General features: G+C 43.7%; 1 protein-coding gene across 5 annotated transcripts in view; it reads right to left on the reverse strand.

Moving 5' to 3' along the window:
* Positions 1–983: 983 nt before the first annotated feature.
* Positions 984–19,995, reverse strand: part of csnk2b (casein kinase 2, beta polypeptide) — a 68,960-nt gene continuing 49,948 nt past the window's right edge. For all 5 annotated transcript variants that reach the window (XM_059970929.1, XM_059970930.1, XM_059970928.1 and 2 more), the window contains 3 exons: positions 18,455–18,530; positions 13,207–13,396; positions 984–2,120 (listed from right to left, as the gene is read on the reverse strand). In XM_059970929.1, the coding sequence (XP_059826912.1) occupies positions 2,030–2,120; positions 13,207–13,396; positions 18,455–18,530 (357 nt within the window). In that variant the 3' untranslated portion in view covers positions 984–2,029. The remainder of the gene's footprint in view (positions 2,121–13,206; positions 13,397–18,454; positions 18,531–19,995) is intronic.

Below are 19,995 nucleotides of genomic sequence, written 5' to 3' on the forward strand. Positions count from 1 at the left end.
TATCCAACTCGATGCTTTTCAAAAGCTCCAGCAAATCCTCTTTCTTAATATTTTTGTTCTTATTGTACAGGACTGTGCATGACTTTGGTGCATGTATATAGCTAGGCTGCTTAAGACTTTTGCACGGTACTTCACTTGTCAATGTGGAGCGGAGAGCAAGCTTGTAAATCTGGTGGAGCAAAGGATGCTGTGAATGGTGTAAGTGGAGCACTGTAAGAGGGATGTGGAATGTGGCACAGGAGGGCTGGGTGGTGGTGGGTGGGGGGGGGGGGGGTTGAATCCACAGAAGCAGACACACCAGTTCTGAGACAACAGGCAAGATTATTTGATTCCAAATAGTGGTTTATTGATCACCACAGAATGTCTCTGGTGCTTCCTGCTCCCACTCCTCTCCTTTCTCCCAACCATGATTCCCTTCCCTCTTTCCACTCTCAGTCCACAATACAGACCCAGATCAGAATCAGGTTCATCATCACTCACATGTCATGAGTTTTTTTGTGGCAGCAGTAAATGTAATAGATAAAGTAGATATTTGCCCAGCATGCTGTTCTGCTAAACATTGTGGACATGCCATTTTGGCACCAAACTGTGACAAGATGAGTGGGCTACCTTCAATTAAACAATGCATTTCTCTATGTTTTGATGTACACAGGACAAAGAAGTCTAATCAGTATGATTCCACTCTGCAGTGGAAGGTTCTCTGATGGACGAGCAGCAAATGGGCACTCAGCATCTCAATAGAAAACAGGATCTTCTTCATATCTACTTGTTGGCTTATTCCAACCTTGTGCAACCCCAATGTATGTTTCTTCCACCAGTTCTTCAGGTTCCAAACTGTGCAAAATAACCTCTAAGAGGTGGGGGGGGGGGGGGGGGGGAGAGAAAGAGAGAATCTAATTCCTTGTAAACTCCACACTCCTCCCTGTTCAACAGCATCTGATTTGGCATACCCTTTGCCAACAGAATCGGTAGACTCAAATCTGTCACCTCTTCGATCAAGTATGAGTTTATTCAGAAATAAACATTAGTAACAATCCCTAAACCAATTAAACATGTTCTTTAAAAAAAAAACACAGGCAGCTTTCACCAAGTCAATATTCTTTATACAATACATACAATACAGTGAATGACCTTAACTTACCTGGAGTAGACAGGGGTGGGTGGGCAAAGAGGGAGAAAGGAAGCCAAAGTTTTCACACTGGGCGAGGTGATCAATAAAGTTCATGCCTGGGCAATACAGGATTACCTCATGGGGATACAGATCTCTTCAACATGAGTTTCCACACAAACATGCTACATTTTATGGACTATACAGAGAGGGTGCAGGGGTGGAGGGAAATCAAGGAACCTGATGCTGTTAAAACATAGGTGTCCAGAGATCATAAAATTTTATGGCCTCTGAACTCCCAACACCATTCCCCTGAACCATCTCATCACTTGGTCTATAAGTACCAGTCAGTTGTTAGAAAATGGCAGTTCAATGGTACATCGTAGATCATTGATCGATACTCGACTGACTTTTCACTCCAAATTACTGTCTCCACACCAGGACTGTAATTACAATCTCCACTCAGAGACAGGAATGATGAAACAGATCCTCACCAGGCACAGGAGAGTCTGCTTTGGGAAACCGAAACTCGAGCATGGAGGTCACTCAAAACCATCCACGACTGCTGGATGGATGTACAGGTCTAAACTGAGAATAAATCACTCTGGCCAACACGCACACACACACACGCTTTTTGTTGATGAGACATTTTAAGTATTTTTTTCCATTGAAAGAAATCCATTGGCACCAACTTCAGTTCATGCAGGGCACACAAGTGGAAACCCTGGACAACAAAATAATGTTGTTTAAGAGGGGATGGGGGGGAGGGGGGGGAAGAATGTGGAGAAAGGATGGAGGGACGGGAGAGTGGGAAAAACTGTTTCTTTTCGTTAAAGTGAACACCGTCTACAGCCTTGCGGCATTTCTTTTGTCTGCGGACACGTTGTTAAATGTGGTCGCCTGGAGGGGTCGCCCGTTTCTCTAGCGGATGGTCTTGACAGGGCTCTTGAAGTTGCTTGCAGCTTGGAGCTGGAGTTGGTAAGCCATGGGGTGGATCTTGAAGCCATAAAGCCTGGCAGTGGGAAAAGAGGGCAAGAGTTAAAATTCACAAAGGGGTTGCAGGCTTGGACCAAAGGATAAAAAGGGAGCAAGGGGGAGGCATGCTTGTGTGAGGGTCTAGTTATTCTCGACCTCCTCTCAGTTATGAAAACTATTATTCACCGTTTCTTTAGCTGGCACAGTCAGAACACAACACATGGCATTTCATATAGAAAAAAACTCTTCTGATTTCTGTCAGAACTGCCTCATCACTCTCTCAAAGATCCTTCAACCTTCTCAAGCATTTCCCCACAACTTTCTCCACTACAAGCAGATTGTTAGCTTGTCTTTCACACTCCCCCTCTGGGCTGTTCACTCAAGGCTGCTCACCATAGATCTGTCAGCATATTGCAGGCTGCAAGAATGGAGAGAGGAGTGGTGGTTTCAGACAGAGGATCAGTGATCAGAGCACAGAGCACTTTAAATTAGGGACAGAATATGTGGGCAAAATATCTAGCTTTTCACCTGGAGTTCTGGGGGGAGGGTGTGGAAAAGAGGAGACAAGAAGTTTGTAATCTACTGCACCACTCCAGAGGCAGAGAAACTCCCAGATTAATCCCAGTGCCATACTCTCACCCCATTTAACACCTCCCACACACACAGCTACTGTGGTTGATTTGCATTGTAGCTCGTCCCTATCATTCCAGTAAATCACCGCCAACTGTCAAAAGCCTATGTAATACACAGGAAATGCTGCAGGAATTCAGTTGGTCAGGTAGCAGCCATGACAGAAAGTAAACAGTTGATGGTTAAAACACTGTCCTATTTCCCTCATAGACGCTGACCTGATGAGTTCCTCCAGCACTGTGTGTGTGCACGTGCTAGTTACTCCAGCATCTATAGAATCTCTTGTGTCTCAAAAGCTGGTGTCCAGAAAAGCCACAAAATGTTTTGTAAAGCAGAATTTCCTTGCTCTTTGAGCTGGGCAATTCTCTGATAAATCCCTGGATTCAAGTTAATTTACTGTCATCTTATTTTATGTATGTTTAAAATATATAAACTGTATGAAATAATGTCTCTCTGGACCATAGTGCACACATAAACATATCACACACTGCACATGAAACAATATTACCACAAGTTAATAAAATACAATTAAAAATGCATGTATTGTGTAGTAGAGGTAGCCAATAAACTCCTGGTGACAAGACCTTGGTGGCAGGGTATTCATTAGTCTCACAGCTCGAGGGAAGAAGAGGTTATTCAGCCTGGCTGCCCCAGTCCTGATGTTCCTGCACCTCCTTGCTTTTGGTCGTGGCTCAAAGAGATTGTGGGATGAATCCTCGACAATGGGCTTTTTGTCTACAATGCTCCAGGTAGATGTTACCAGGAGGGAGGAGGGAGACACCAGTGATCTTCTCGCTGGTTCTTTTGATCCTTGAGGTCCTTGAGGGACTTAAGGTCCAATGCCTTGTGGCTCCTGTACCACACAAACCCATCACCGAACTATTCTCACAAACTACGGACTCTCTTTTCATCTCATGTTCTCAATACTTATTACTTGACTATTTATTATTAGTTTTTCTTTTGTATTTGCAGTTTGTTGTCTTTTGCAACATTGGTTCTATCTTTTTCCTGGTGTGTGCAGTCTTTTTGTTGATTTTATTGTTTCTTGTATTTACTGTGAATGCCCACAAGAAAATAAATCCCAGGGCTGTATATGGTGACATACATGTCCTTTGAAAATAAATTTACTTTGATGCAGCCAGACAGGGGACTCTCAAAGCTCTGCAGAAAGTTGTTGGAATTGGGGTGGGGAGCCTTGCACATTCCAATCTCCTTCAGACCACAACTTTCAGCTAAACTTTCTCAATTGCCTTCTAAACAGTTTGCACATCCACAAGCTCCTCTTGAAACCTGACCCAGCCACTTTGAATTTGTACTGCAGAGAATCAGCCACACCCACAGCGTACGGTCTCGGGCCAAGATCCCAGTCTAAACTATGTATTCTTCAATTCCTGGCTTGATCTAATTGCCTCTTAAACATTGATTTTGTAGCTGCTTCCACCATCTCCCCTGACAGTGTGTTCCAGGTACCCAAGAGCCTTGTATAATAAAAAAACTTATCACAATCTTCTCTAAACTTCCCCTTTCACTTTAAAGAAATGCCTCATCGTATTTGACATTTCCACTCAGAGCAGGGATTGGGGAAGGGGACTATCTACACCTATTTACGCTTCTCATTATTTTAGACACTTCTGTTAGGTCAAACATGCGCCACAAGGCTCAAGATTAGCTTTTATCCCACTGCTGTTAGACTGTTAACTGGACCTTTTGATGGACTCTTGGCCTCAATCCACCTTATGATTTTGCTTTTAGTTTTCTTGCACTGCATTTTCTTTGTAGCTAGCTTTTACACTTCATTCTGCTTTGTAATTTTACCTTGTTCTAGCTCAATGCATTTGCCTTCCTCAACACTGACTCAATTTGCAAATTAATATTTAGGGAATCCTGCACAAGGACTCCCCAATCCCTTTGCAGCTCAGTTTTTCTGAATTTTATTTCCATTTAGAAAATAGTCTACCCTTTTATTTCTTCCAAAGTGCATGACCATACACTTCCCAACACTGTAATCAATTTGCCACTTCTTGGCCCATTCTTCTAATCTGTCTTAAATACTTCTGTAACCTTTCTACTTCCTTAAAACTGCCTGCCCCTCCAAATATATGTGTCATCTGCAAATGTTGCCACAAAGCCATCAAGACGGACAGACATACTTTACTGACCCCGAGGGAAATTGGGTTTCGTTACAGTTGCACCAACCAAGAATAGAGTAGAAATATAGCAATATAAAACCAGAAATAAATAATAAGTAAATTATGCCAAGTGGAAACAAATCCAGGACCTGCCTATTGGCTCAGTGTGTCTGACACTCCGAGGGAGGAGTTGTAAAGTTCGATGGCCGCAGGCAGGAATGACTTCCTATGCCGCTCAGTGTTGCATCTCGGTGGAATGAGTCTCTGGATGTAATTGACATATGGTTCCAACTCAGACTCCTGCTGAACACTGCTAGTCACTGGCAGCCAACCAGAAAACTCTCCGTACTTCCATTTTTTGCCTCCTGCCTATCAGCCACATATTTATCCAGGCTAGAACCTTTCCTATAAGCGTGGGTTCTTGTTAAGGAGACTCATGAACAGCCTTCTGAAAATCCAGGCACATAACATCTAACGACTCTTTGGCTGTCCTGTTTGTTATTTCTTCAAAGAGTTCAACAAATTTGTCAACAAAATTTTCACTTCAGGAAACCATGCTGACTATGGCCTATTTTATAACGTGCCTCCGGGTACTTCAAAACTACATCTTTAACAATGGACTCCAATATCTTCTCAACAACTGGCATCAGGCTAATTGGCTTATAATTTCTTTTCTTCTGCATTGCTCCTTTCTTGACGGGTGGATCTTGAAGACTGCCTGTGCAGAATTGCTGCAGTATGGCATTTGCAAGATCACTAATAGTCAGTTTGTTTAGGGATGAAATATTAACACAAAACAAGAAAGCTTTCTGCACACTTGCTTTCGTAAATCAGGGCATCAAGTATAGCAGTTGGGCATCATGTTAAAATCGTACAAGACATTGGTGAGGCCGGCTTTACAGTATCATGTGCAGTTCTGGTTACCTACCTATAGGAAAGATGCAAGTAAGAATGAAAGAGTGCAGAGAAAAATGACAAGGATGTTGCTAAGACGAGGGTCTGAGTTATAGGGAGAGACCGAACAGACCTTAAGATATAGGAGAAGAATTAGGCCAGTTGGTCCAGCACGTCTGCTCTGCCATTTTATTATAGCTGATCCATTTCCCTCTTAGCCCCAATCTCCTGCTTTCTACCCATAACCCTTCATGCCCTGACTAATCAAAAATCTAGCAAACTCTGCTTTAAATATACCCAACGATTTGGCCTCCACCTTCGTTGTGGCAATGAATTTCACATTCACCACTCACTAAAGAAATTCTTCTTCATCTCTGTTCTAAAAGGACAGCCCTGTACTCTGAGGCTATTTCCTCTGGTCCTAGACTCCCCTACCAATGGAAGCATCCTCTCCACATCCACTCTATCAAGGCCTTTCAATACTTAATAGGTTTCAATGAGATTCCACCCCTACCCCCTATTCTTCTGAATTCCAGTGAATACTGCCCAGTAACCCTTTCATTCCTGGAATCATTCTTGTGAACCTCCTGTGAACCCTCTCCAGTGTCAGCACACCTTTCTAAGGGGCCCAAAACTGCTCACCAGAGCCTTAAATCCTCAGCATTACATTGTTGCTTTTCTCGAAATGTCCTCTCGAAATGAATGCTAACATTGCATTTGCCTTCCTCACCACACGCTCAATCTGCAAATTAACTTTAGGGAATCCTGCACAAAGGCCCCCAGTCCCTTTGCATCTTGAAGTTTTGAATTTTCTCTCCATTTAATTTATTTCTTCTACCAAAGTGCATGACCATACACTTGCCATAAATAGGTTAGGTCTTCATTCACTGGAGCATAGGAGAATGAGGGGAGGCATATAGATAGGGTGAACCCATTCAGGTTTTTCCCTTCTGGTTGGGTGAGAAGTCTTTAAAGGAGAAGTTTCCACTGCCCCACTGCAACACTAGTTTCTTGCTCCAGACCAGTATTCACTGGATTTAACAGTCTCAAATTCATTTCAGACATGGCACGGCGCTTGTAGAAACAACAAGGACACACCTAGTCTGCTTTGAAATCAGTCAACAGTCTCAGGCAGTGGGGTGAAGTATCAAGCTGTGACATCACACTGGGGTGTTGTTTCGTTGCAGTTTGTCCCAGAGTTTGCCAAGAGTTAACGGGAGGGGGGGGGGGTGAGCGAGAATAATATTTGGGGTGACCAAAAGCTGCAACATGTTCCAAAACGGTAGCACGCAAGGCAGAAGGCCACACAGGATAGAAACAGGCCATGCAGCCCACTGTCTGTGCTGACCATTTACACGAATCCTGTTTTATACCCTCTCTCATTATCATGAACTACACCTACATACGAGGGACAACTGACAGCAGCCCGTTAATCTAACAACCCACAATGTCTTTCAGTTGAACCCAAGTTGCTGGCAGTGTGAGGCAACAGCCATACTAACTGCACCACCTCTCCTGCCACACAGGGAGGACCTTTTAATCTGGCATAGAAAACCTTGGCCAATTAGCCCCATGCTATTGGCTTGGTACATGCTAATACTTACCAACTCACTCAAGCAACATATTCTTGCATTCTTTACTTCCTTTGCAGATACCAGAGCCTTTTATACAAACTGATAAACATTCAGGGAATGGAAGGATATGGATCATATGCAGACAGGGATTAATTTGACACCTTGCTTGCCACAAGGCACTCTGGTGCAAGGGGCCCTTTCCTGTGCTGTGCTTATGTATTTAGTTAGTCCCGTAAAGGAACCCATAGTGTTCAGCTCCTCCTCCAACTGTAAAAAAAGTCCCATCTTCTAATTATGGAATTTCCATCTCCATAACTGGATCTTCCCCACTTACAACAGTAATCGTGGAATCAGCTATCCCAAATAACTTTGGGCAAAGAGGTGGTGTTCAGGAGTGAGGTACGTCTGCCGGTTGAGTGCTGTTGCAACAGTAACCTCGCACTCAACATCAATAAGAGCAACACATTGATTGTGGGCTTTTGGAAGGGGAGGTCAGGGGTACACAGACTGGTCATCATCGATTGGTTGGCAGAGGAAAGACTGAGCCCCTTCAAGTTTCTGTATGTCAATATCCCAGAGGATCTGTCCTGGGCCCAACATACTGATGCAATCACAAAGGCAGCACACCAGGGTCAACATTTTGGCTCAAGACTCTTCATTTGGATCAGATACACCTGCTGCCTGTTCCCCTGACAGATGCTGCCTTATCCATACCAAATGGCAGTGATACAACTAGTCAGAATCCCCTCCACTATACAGCTGTAGAAATCTATTTTGAGCATTCTAAAAATGCCAGAAATTCATGTATAACCTGTCCAACTTGCCTTTTCCAGTCACAGATCTTGCACAAATACATACTTCACAGCTACTGAAACTGGAAGCAAAGGTTTTGCTGCTGTCACTGCATTCCAGTGGTGGGCCTGATTTGGTCTTTGATTAGCTGAAGGACAGCTACAACCATGAGCCCACTGCACAGAATAGGATTCAAAGGCTAGGCACTAATAGCTAGTGAAAGATTTCTTCTGCAACCCATTTCCTCCAGCCTACAATTTATTTCTGCTTGCTAACCCAACCAGTGCTGAAGTTCACAGCAGCCAACTACCAACGTAACTTGCAGATGTTTGAAACTGGAGCCATGCACAAAATGCTGGAGGAACTCAGTGAGTTAGGCATCATCAATGGAGGGATTCATCACTGGGGGGGACACACCATCCAGGAAGTGCCCTCATCTCATTACTACAGAGAGGAGGGACTGAAGACCCACACTCGTTTTCAGAACAGCTTCTCCCCTCTGCCATCAGATTTCTGAACGGTCCATGAACACTACCTCACTTTTTTTGGTGTAGATTTCCTGTTGTAATTTAAAGCAATTTTATTCTTTGTACTGCTACCAGGAAACAAATGTTGAGAGATATGTCAGTGATAATAAACTGATTCTAAAAGTGAATGTGCCAAAAGCTCAGAATCAAGTGCTTACCAGACAGATAGAGAGGGGGAAGAAAGAAGAATGACCTATAGCTCTCCTTTAACTAATCAAAGACCTGCAGGACTTCTGAGCAAGTCAGGCGTTACACTGGAATGGCACTGACACCAGCAAAACAATAGCTGTGAAGTATGCATTCATGCGAGATCTATGGCTGGAAAAAGCAGATACGACAGGTTATACTCAAATTTCTGACTTTTTAGAATGACTCAAAACAAATTTCTACAGATGTATGGTGGAGAGCATTCTGACTGGCGGTATCACCGCCATTTGATACAGAGACACCAATGTTCAAGGTTAAATTTATTATCTGAGTACATAATGTAACCCTAACCCTAATTCTTTTTCTGTGCGTATACTTAGCAAATCTACAGAACAGTAACTGTAAACAGTAAACACCACGAATTGCCAAACTGCAAATGCAGATAACAAATAAATAGCAATAAATAACAAGCATGAAACAATAAGGTGAGAGTCCCTGAATGAGGGTAGTTATTACCCTTTGTTCAAAAGCCTAATGGTTGAGGGGTAGCAACTGCTTTTGAAGCTGGTGGTGCTAGTCCTGAGGCAAGTGTACCTTCTACCTGATGGTAGCAGCGAGGAAAGATCATGGCTTGGGTGGTGAGGACCTTTGATGATGGGTGTTGCTTTTTCTTTTACGGCAATGTTTCATGTAGATGTGCTCAATGTTTGGAAGGGTTTTACCCATGATGTACTGGGTCGTATCCACTTCCTTTTGTGGGATTTTCCATTCAAAGACATTGGTGTTCCCATACCAGGCCGTAATGCAGCCAGTCAGCACAGGATCGTAAAAATTTTTTCAGATATTGGTAGACTCAGCCAACTTCATTATGGACACTTGCAGGACATCAAAGGGCAATACCTCAAGAAGGAAGCATCCATTACCAAGGATGTCCACCACCCACGATATACCCTCTTCACATTACTACCATCAGGGAGGTGGTACAGGAGGCTAACTGTGCACACTTAATTAAGGAACAAATTCTACCCGTTCAAAATCAGATTTCTGAATGTCTTATGAACACTATTATTGTTACCAAGAGTAATGCTTTTCCACACCAGACTGTAGTGCTGCCAAAATACAACAAATACAAACGTCACACTGAAAATAAATGAGATTCTGGATGATCAAACATGAGATTCTGAGGGGCTTTGTACTGTTTAAAAATAATCGTCCTTGGACACAAATCTTTTACCTCCCTCAGTCACAAAACTTGGTGACTTCTTTCTCAACAGCTGATATGGATGATCTTAAAATGATTCTGAAGCGGAGGTAGGTAAGCTCCTGACGCGAGTGAGAATCAGAATCAGGTTTATCATCACTGGCATGTGATGTGAAATTAGAGGAAGGGCAGGAAAGCAAACATCAGATTACAATCAGAAGAGTCACCATGACTGCACTGCATCAAGGTGCCATATAATTTGCATAATCCTCCTCCTGATTAAACTGGCTTCAGCATGTTCAAACACACTCCAGCACAACTGAATTATCGCACTCTTAGAAATAAGGCATTTGGGACAAAAGGTAGTTGATTTGGCCCAGTATATCAGGAGCAAAGCCCTTCCAACCATTCAGACATCTACATGAAATGCTATAATAGGAAAGCAGCATCTAAAGATCCTCACCAGCCAGGCAATGCTCTTTTCTCGCTGCTGAATACAAGAGCCCCAAGACTCTTACCACCCGGTTCAGGAGCAGTTACCACCTCTCAACTATCAGTCTCTTCAACAAAAGGGGATAACTACACTCATCTTGTGTCCAGCAATGATCTCACTTTAAGGACTATCGTGTTATTTCATGTTCTTGTTTTTTTTTGCTATTTATTTATGTTTGCATTTACACAGTTGGTGCTTTCCATGCTTTTACTGATCCTGTTAGTTACTATTTTATGCATTTGTTGAGAATACCCACTGAAAAGAGAATCTCAGGGTTGCATGTACTTGATAATAAAATTTACTTTGAAACTTTGAAGTCAGTAGTAGGTAAATTATTGGAAGGAGTACCAAGAGATAGGATCTATAAGTATTTGGATTGACAGGGACTTATTAGGGAGAGTCAACACAGCTTTGTGCGTGGTAGGTCATGTTTAACCAATCTATTAGAGTTTTTCGAGGAAGTTACCAGGAAAGTGGATGAAGGGAAAGCAGTGGATGTTGTCTACGTGGACTTCAGTAACGCCTTTGACAAGGTCCCACATGGGAGGTTAGTTGGGAAGATTCAGTCACTAGGTATACACAGAGAGGTAGTAAATTGGATTAGACATTGACTCAGTGGGAGAAGTCAGAGTGGTAGTGGAGGATTGCTACTCTGAGTGGAGGCCTGTGACTAGTGGTGTGCCACAGGGATCAGTGCTGGGTCCATTGTTATTTGTCACCTATATCAATGATCTGTGGTAAACTGGATCAGCAAATTTGCTGATGATGCGAAGATTGGAGGTGAAGTGGACAGTGAGCAAGGTTTTCAAAGCTAGCAGATGGATTTGGACCAGCTGGAAAAATAGGCTGACAAATGGCAGATGGAGTTTAATGCAGACAAGTGTGAGGTATTGCACTTTGGAAGGAAAAACCAAGGTAGAACATACAAGGTAAATGGTAGGACACAGAGGAGTGCAGAAGAACAGAGGGATCTGGGAGTACAGGTACATAATTCCCTAAAAGTGGCACCACAGGTAGATATGGTTGTAAAGAGAGCTTTTGGTACATTGCCCTTTATAAATCAAAGTATTGAGTATAAGAGTTGGAATGTAATGGTGAGGTTGTAAAGGCATTGGTGAGGCCGAATTTGGAGTATTGTGTCCAGTTTTGGTCACCTAATTACAGGAAGGATATTAATAAGGTTGAAAGAGTGCAGAGAAGGTTTACAAGGATGTTGCCGGGACTTGAGAAACTGAGTTACAGAGAAAGGTTGAATAGGTTAGGACTTTACTCCCTGGAGCGTAGATGAGGGGAGATTTGATAGAGGTATATAAAATTATGATGGGTATAGATACAGTGAATGCAAGCAGGCTTTTTCTACTGAGGCTAGGGGGAGAATAAAAACCAGAGAACATGGGTTAAGGGTGAAAAGGGAAAAGTTTAAAGGGAACATTAGGGGGAGCTTCTTCACACAGAGAGTGGTGGGAGTGTGGAATGAGCCGCCAGTTGAAGTGGTGAATGCAGGCTCACTTTTAACATTTAAGAAAAACTTGAACATACATGGATGAGTGGGGTATGAAGGGATATGGTCTAGGTGCAGGTCAGTGGGATGAGGCAGAAAAATGGTTCGGCACAGCCAAGAAGGGCCAAAAGGCCTGTTTCTGTGCTGTAATGTTCTATGGTTCTAAGAAATAAAGTAAATGAACTTCTACCCAGTCTCGTAAGGAAAGCATGTTCCTCCACCTGGAATCAATAGGCTGTGAACTGCTGCGGGGGCAGTGGACACATGCTGCAGCAGTGCTGGTCTCCAAAGAGTAGGAATGTCGTTGTTTGACTATAGACAATAGGTGCAGAAGTAGACCATTCGGCCCCTCGAGTCTGCACCACCATTCTGAGATCATGGCTGATCATTCACTATCATTGGAAGGCTCAATGGAGTGCAGAGGCACACTCTGGTTAAGCAGAAAAATTGCTGGCATATCTCACTTACCTTAAGATGGGAGCAATGAATTTAGCAGCCAATCAGGATTTGACAATTCCTTAACAGCAATTCTCTGGTATATTAAGATAGAAACAGATAGCCAGTGGAAATATTGCAGCTCATTTCTCCAGAGGCTTCAGTGAATGTCTACTCCCAGAATGCTAAAAGAACTCAACGGATCAGGCAGCATTTGTTTGGGGGGGGGGGGGGGGGAGGGGACAGAGAAAGGGTAAGGAAATAGGTGGTATGTCTATCTGGTCCAAGTGAAGGGAGTTGACTCAAAATGTTGACTGCCTATTTCTTTCCACAGATGCTGCCTGACCCACTGGGTAGAGGCTCAGTGCTGCCCTGAATTGCTGAGGTCTTCCAATGTTGTGTGAGGGGCTCCAGATTCCAGTCTCTTGTGTCTCCTCAAATGCCTACTGGAGCACAGTCACTACCAATGTTCCCTCTAAGGTGCGCAAACACACACCTTTTGCTACTACTGCACAAAGGAATTTAAACTGCACACAAAAGGTTTTCACCCTCTACCATACTGATATGTTAAGTATATTTCTTGATCATACACAATCACATTTCCTTTTCCAGTTTCTGATGCAGATGGTGTTGACGAAGATTTCTCTGCAGATCTTAGAACTGGTTTATCTATACTGCTTTTATTGAAGAAATTATTCAGTGCACAAATGTTGTCACTGGGCAAAAATTGCACAAGACTTTTTGTGTATACCAGTCATTACAAATTAAAGGGAACATCGGTCACAATCATCCACCCTTACCTTGGAACAAACTGGTTCGCTGGCCTCTTGGGTCTGTACTCTGGGTGGACCATGAACAGCATATGGGGGAAGCCCGTGCCGAAGTATGCGCCGTCCGTGTGATGGTGCCGTGAGGACTTTGGCGTGTACACGTCCATGCACTTGGGGCAGTACAGCTTCACCATGGCCTCACCGGGGATGTCAGACAGACCTGTTGGTGGGAAGACTGAGCAATTAGGAACCAAATACTGAGCAGCCAAAAATAACTTACTGAAATCTTAAAATCATTCATCATAAACCTAGACATCATCTGATCTGTGGCGAGCCTTTCAAACAGCTAATCATTTGCAATACACACAAAATGCTGGAGATCTGAAGTGGAAAGAGTGAGCAATTTCAAGTTTCTGGGTACCAATATCTCTGAGGATCTAATCTATAAAGGAGGAAAGACAGCGTCTATTTTTCCATTAGAAGTTTGAGGGGGTTTGGTACGCCGTCTAAAGCACTCGTAAATTTCCACAGATGAACACTAGCCTCTGTAGTTCCAGGACATCTTCAAGAAGCAATGCCTCAAAAAAATCAGCAGCATCCATCATTAAGGACCAGCGTCACCCAGGACATGCCGTCTCATTTCTACCATCAGGAGAAAGGAACGCACACTCAGTGATTCAGGAACAGTTTCTTCTCCTCTGCCATCCAAGTTCTGAATGGACACTGAACCCATGAACACTACCTCTCCACTTTTATTTCTGTTTTTGCACCACTTCTTTAACTATCATACATACTTAGTGTAATTCAGTTTCTTTTCCCCCCTATTATGTATTGCCGTGTACTGCTACCACAAAGTTAACAAACTTCATGGCTTATGCCAGTGATACTAAACCAGATTCTGATTCGGAGGAACTCAGCAAGTCAGGCAGCATCTGGGCCTAGACGTCAACTTGACAGGGTATTGGTGATGTTTACTCTTCGGAACTTGCAGCTCTTTACCCTCTGAATCGCAACGTCGTTTATGAGGACAGGAGCATTGGCATTGCACCCCTCCCAACCCTGAAGTCAAAGTTCTTGTGTTTTTTTGACACTGAGGGAAAGGTTGCTGTCATTACGTGATATCATCCCACTCCCTCCCTCTCCTCTCTGTACTCCGGCTCATAGTTTCTGATACAGCCCACTATGGGTGACAGGGTTTACTGTCTCTTGGAGACCTACGCTGGGAGTCAAAAAGCATGACATCCACTTGCTCTCCCTGTCATACTGCCATGGCTTGCACATTGATGTAGATAGCTAGGATACAACGTCCATGTTCAACCCCGATCAAAAAAAAAGCTGAGGCTTTATAAGGCATTGGTCAGACCACATTTGGAGTATGATGAATTTTTGGCCCATTTCTAATAAAGGATGTGCTGGAGAGGATCTACACGAGGTTTACAAGAATGATCCTAAAATGAAGGGGTTAACATACGGTAAGCAGTTGGTGCCTCTGGGCTTTAAGAATGAGGGGATCTGATTGAAAGGCCTTGATAGAGAGAAGGCACAGAGGATGTTTCCAATAGTGGGGGAGTTAGGACCAGAGGACACAGACTGAATACAAACACATTCCTCTAGAACAGAAGTGAGGAATTTCTTTAGTCAAGTTTACTTAGATCACATTTAAAAACAACCCTCGTTGACCAAAGTGCTGTACAGATCAGAGCAGATAGCTAAAATCACAAATACAAGAAACACAGACATAACCAACAAGGCAAACAGCTTTTAGGCACGAAAGAAACACAAGGGCAGAGAAACAAGCCAAAAATTAGCCACATCAGGAGGATTCAAACACTAGTGAATAAAAGTAAGATTTGAGCCTGGATTTAAAAGAGTCGATGGAGGAGGCCAATCTGATAGGGAGGGGAATGCTGTTCCACAGTCTAGGGGCTACAACAGCAAAGGCGCGGTCACCTCGAGCTTAAATTTAGAGCGTGGGACAGCCAGGAGCCCCAAGTCAGCTGACCTGAGGGACCTGGAAGAAGAATAAGGGGTTAGAAGGTCTGTGATGTAAGGGGGGGGGGGGCAGCCCATTTAGGGCTTTATAAGGAAACAGAAGAATCTGAACCGTACTGACAGCCAGTGGAGGGAGGCCAGGATAGGAGTAATATGGTCCCTCTTCCGGGCACCTGTCAGGAGCCTAGCTGCGGCATTCTGGACCAGTTGCAGACGGGTCAGGGACAACTGACTAATCCAGAGAGTTGGAGTAGTCCAAGCCGGAGGATATAAGGGCGTGGATGGCTTTCTCAAGATCTTTGAAAGAGAGAAACTACTTGATTTCGGCAATAGTTTGAAGCTGGAAAAAACTGGCTTTTAGTACTGCATTAACTTGCTTGTCAAACTTAAATGTGGAATCAAATATCACACCGAGGGATTTGGCATGGGGTTTGACAAAGGTGGACAGGTTACCAAGACTGTTGGTAATCACTTTGATGGAGTCAGAGGGGCCAAAAAGGACAACTTCAGACTTGCCTTTATTCAGCTGTAAGAAGTTTTGTGCCATTCAACACTTTATGTTCTCAAGGCAGTTCATGAGGCTTTAGCCAGAGGATCGTGAACCTGTGGAATTTACTGCCACAGATGAATATACAGCCAAAGTCATTAGATATTTAAAGAGGAGCTTGATAAGCTCCTGGTTAGTAAGGGCAATCAATGGCTACCAGGTGATGGGAGAATGGGGTTGAGAGTGAATAAGCCTTGATGGGCCAAATGGCCTAATTCTGCTCCTATGTCTTATGGTACATCACCTCTGCCCCCAAGAGGTCAGACTGCAGGGAGCTCATTGCATCAATGTCAACCTCCCAACACCAAGGAGGACTGAGTGAGCAGCACAATCAGTGTGCTGAAGACAGCACTAAAAAAAAGTTAACTGCACACTCCTCCCATTTGCAACCTTTTGAGTCCAAACTGCCAACTTGTGCAGTAGATGCTGTCTTACTGAAGGCATTCATGAGAGAACAGCATTGGCTGTTTGTGGAGTTCACTGCTCTGCAGAGGACCAGTATGGATTCAACAGGCCAGATAATACATCCTTCAAAGTTTTAGGAACAGCTTCTCCCCCTTCATCATTCGAGTGGCCCATAGAACAAACCTTACTATTTTATTCTGTTTGCATTATCTTTTTCATATTTATTGAACCTTGCAGTATTTTTAAGCATTGTGATTTACCACTGCCACAAAACAAATTTTATGACATAGGCTAGTGATAACACACACAAAATGCCAGAGGAACTCAACAGGTCAGACAGCATCAATGGAAATGAATGAACAGTTCAACATTTCAGGCCGAGCCCCTTCAGGGCTGGAAAGGAACACCTCAGAATAAAAAGTTGGAGGTGATAGGAGAAGCCAGATGAATGGGCAACATAAAGGGCTGCAGAAGGTGAAATATGATAGGACAGCTGAATGGACCATGAGGAAAAGGGGAGGAGGAAGAACATCAAGGCAGCTGAGGAGAAAAGGATAGATAAGAGGTGTCTGAGTGGAGAGTAGGAGAGGAAAGGGAGAGGAGAGAAAAAAATACTGGAAGAAATTCATGCTCATACCTACAGGTTGGAGGCTACCTAGACAGAATATGAAGTGCTGCTCGTAGCTGAATATGACGAGGGATAAAAATTAAAATGGTTGGCCACCAGGAAATCCACCTTTGGCAAATAGAGCAGAGGTGCTTGACAAAGCAGCCCCCCAATTACACTGGGTCTCATCAATACAGAGGCCGCATCAGGCCCAACAGATTCACAGGGGAGGTGTCGCCTCAGCTGGAGTAGCACTCCTGTCACTTGCATTGATACGTGTCAGGAGGGAGATGAGAGGGGAGGGACGAATGGACAAGGGAATCATGGAGAGAGCAATGCCTGCGGAAAGCAGAATTTGAGGGGGGAGTGCAGAGGAGGGGAAGTAAAGATGGTAGCAGGATGCTGATGAAGACGGCAGAAGTTGCGGAGCATGTGTTGGATGCAGAGGCTCATGGGATGTCAGGTGGCAGTGATACAAATCTGATGCTGAACAATAACACCTTGTGTGACAACACAGGGATAAGTCCATCATCTTGCAGAAGGAGACAGCAGAGTTAAAGTGACCTGCATCAGACTCAACCGTCCAGCAATCATTTTCACCACTGTGACTTTCCTATCCTACTTGACAAACCAGGTTTGCTTCTAACCTGGGCTCAGGAATCTCAAGATAACATGGCACCCAGGAACACAATGGGTGTGAGGGATAACACAATCTCTCACTGCCAAAGCAGTCTTTAAACTACACAGGTTAAAGAACAGTACAGCGCAGGAACAAGCCCTTTGACCCATTACGTTAAGGTCATAAGACCTAGGAGCACAGTAAGATATTCAGCCCATTGAGTCTGCAATGCCATTCGATCACGGCTGATTTGTTTTGCCCCTCAACCCCACTCTCCTGCATTCCTTCTCCTTATAACTGATGACAGCCCTCTGCTTGCCTTCTGGTCTTACTGCTGTTGACTAGATTACCATAGTTGAACATTGTAGGTGGATAATATATATAGTCATACATGGTCAAGCTGAAGAGGGTGCAGAAGAAATTTACAAAGACGTTGGCTGGTTTAGAGGACCTGAGTGACAGGGAGAAGTGGGCCATGCCGGGTCTTTATTCCTTGGAGCGCAGGAGAATGAGAGGTGACCTCATAAGTTCATAAAATCATGAGGTGTACAGATAAGGCAGACAGTAATATCTTTGTCCCAGGAAAAAAGCCCATGGGCACAGGTATGAGACAGGAGGGATTTAAGGGACCTGAGAGGTAACTTCTTTTTGAAGTAATACTGGCAGATGTAATTGCAACTTTTTAGAGATATTTGCATAGGTATGTGGAGGGGAGGGGCTTGGAGGGTTATAGGCTGAATGCAGAAACTGAATAGGACACTGGGTCAGCAGGCACCATAGGGGCTGAAGGGCAGTTTCCATGCTGTATTATTTGACATCATTGTTTCAAAACATGACAGTTTTGTCTACTGTTCTTTTGGGCTGAGAAACCACGCCAAGTTACAACTTTGAATATTGGAAAATAACAAATTCCTGCACAAAAATTTGAGAATAAATCTTGAAACTTTTATAAAATATCCCCACCACAAACTAGGGTTTCTTGGTGCACAGCAGACGGCAGCACTTTACATTACAGAAAATCCCCACACGACCAATTACCATGAACATAGCCTCCCAGCTCACAATGTGGGCCTCACCTGTCCATGAAGAACGTTCTTTCTGCACTTACCAATGGGAAGCATGGGCTGGTTCTCGCAGTACACTCGAGGGCAGTAGCCAAAATCTCCTTGCTGGTACTTCTCCAGCTGAAAACAAACAAACGAGTCCAATTACATACAGCAACAAACACGTCCCAGTGATAGAAAATATGACCCGAGTCCAGGTCAATTACAACCTTTCCAATCAACAGTGTTTTGTTTAACAAGAGTATTAAGACATAGTACAACAACAGAGGCAATTCTTAGCAGCAATGCTATTCAATGCTGGATGAGCTGAACAGACTCCTGCAGTTATCCTATCTCAGTCCACTTGGTTTTTAAACATTTCTGAATGGATGTGCTGACTGCACTCTGGGCAGACTATGGATCATTAAACTGACACAACCACCAATCCCCCACTGAGTGACTGAGGGGTCCCTGATGGCTGCCAAACCCCACCAAAGTGGAGATAAATATACAAAGGGAAAGAGATGAAAGTAGGGAGGAGGCACGTATGGAGCAAGAGAGACAGGAGTCGTCGAGTCAGTCATACAGCACAGAAGCAGGCTGGTTGGCACATCATATGCATGCTGACCTTTTTGCCCATCCACACCTCTGGCATTAGCCTACATTAGATGTGCATCCCTCTCATCCATGCCCATTCAAGTGTCTTGGCTAAATGCTTTTTAAACCCAGCAATTAAAACTGATTCCACCACCTCCTCTGGAGGTGTTCCAGGTATTACCCACACTCTTCTGAAACACTCCTTAAAACTCCTTACCTTTAACATACACTCTCTTGCTTTTTGTTACCCCTAATGTCACAAATATTCTATCTACTCCGTTGATAACTCTGAAATATACCTCCATCAGGTTACTCCCCATCCCTTTTCACTCCAGGGAAAAACCCAGCCTATCTAATTAGTCCCCTAACTGAAGCCCTCCCATCTAGGCAACAATCTCCTCTACACTCTGTCCAGGATAATCACACCCTTCTAATACCATGGCAATCAAAACTGCATACACCAAATGTAATCCAACCACAAAATTTTTTAAATTGGCAACATAACATTCTTGATTGAATGCATCTGTGATGGTTTTCTTAAAAACCATATTACTGAACATGCCATCTCAGATCTGGTCCTGTGCAATGAGACAGGTAAAATTAGTGATCTTGTAGTTAGGGATCCTCTTGGAAAAAGTGATTGAATTTCTCAAACAAATGGAGGGTGCGATATTTTGATCTAAAACCAGTATATGATGCCTAAACAATGGAGACTACAATGGGATGAGGGAGGATTTGCCTAGTGTAGACTGGGAATACAGGCTATATGATGGGACGGTTGAGGAACAGTGAGACTTTCAAAGAGATTTTTCATGGTGCTCGACAAAGGACAGTAAGGGTGGGGAGAGCTAGCCTTAGACAACTAAGGAGATAAAATAGGGCATCAAACTAATAGCTCGTGCATACAAAGTCGCCAAGAATAGTGGGAAACTGGAAGATTGGGAAAACTTTAAAGAGCAGCAAAAGTACCACTAAGCTAGCATTAAAGATCGGGAAGCTAGATTATGAA

This window comes from Hypanus sabinus, chromosome 5, assembly GCF_030144855.1.
Source record: "Hypanus sabinus isolate sHypSab1 chromosome 5, sHypSab1.hap1, whole genome shotgun sequence".
Taxonomy (NCBI): domain Eukaryota; kingdom Metazoa; phylum Chordata; class Chondrichthyes; order Myliobatiformes; family Dasyatidae; genus Hypanus; species Hypanus sabinus.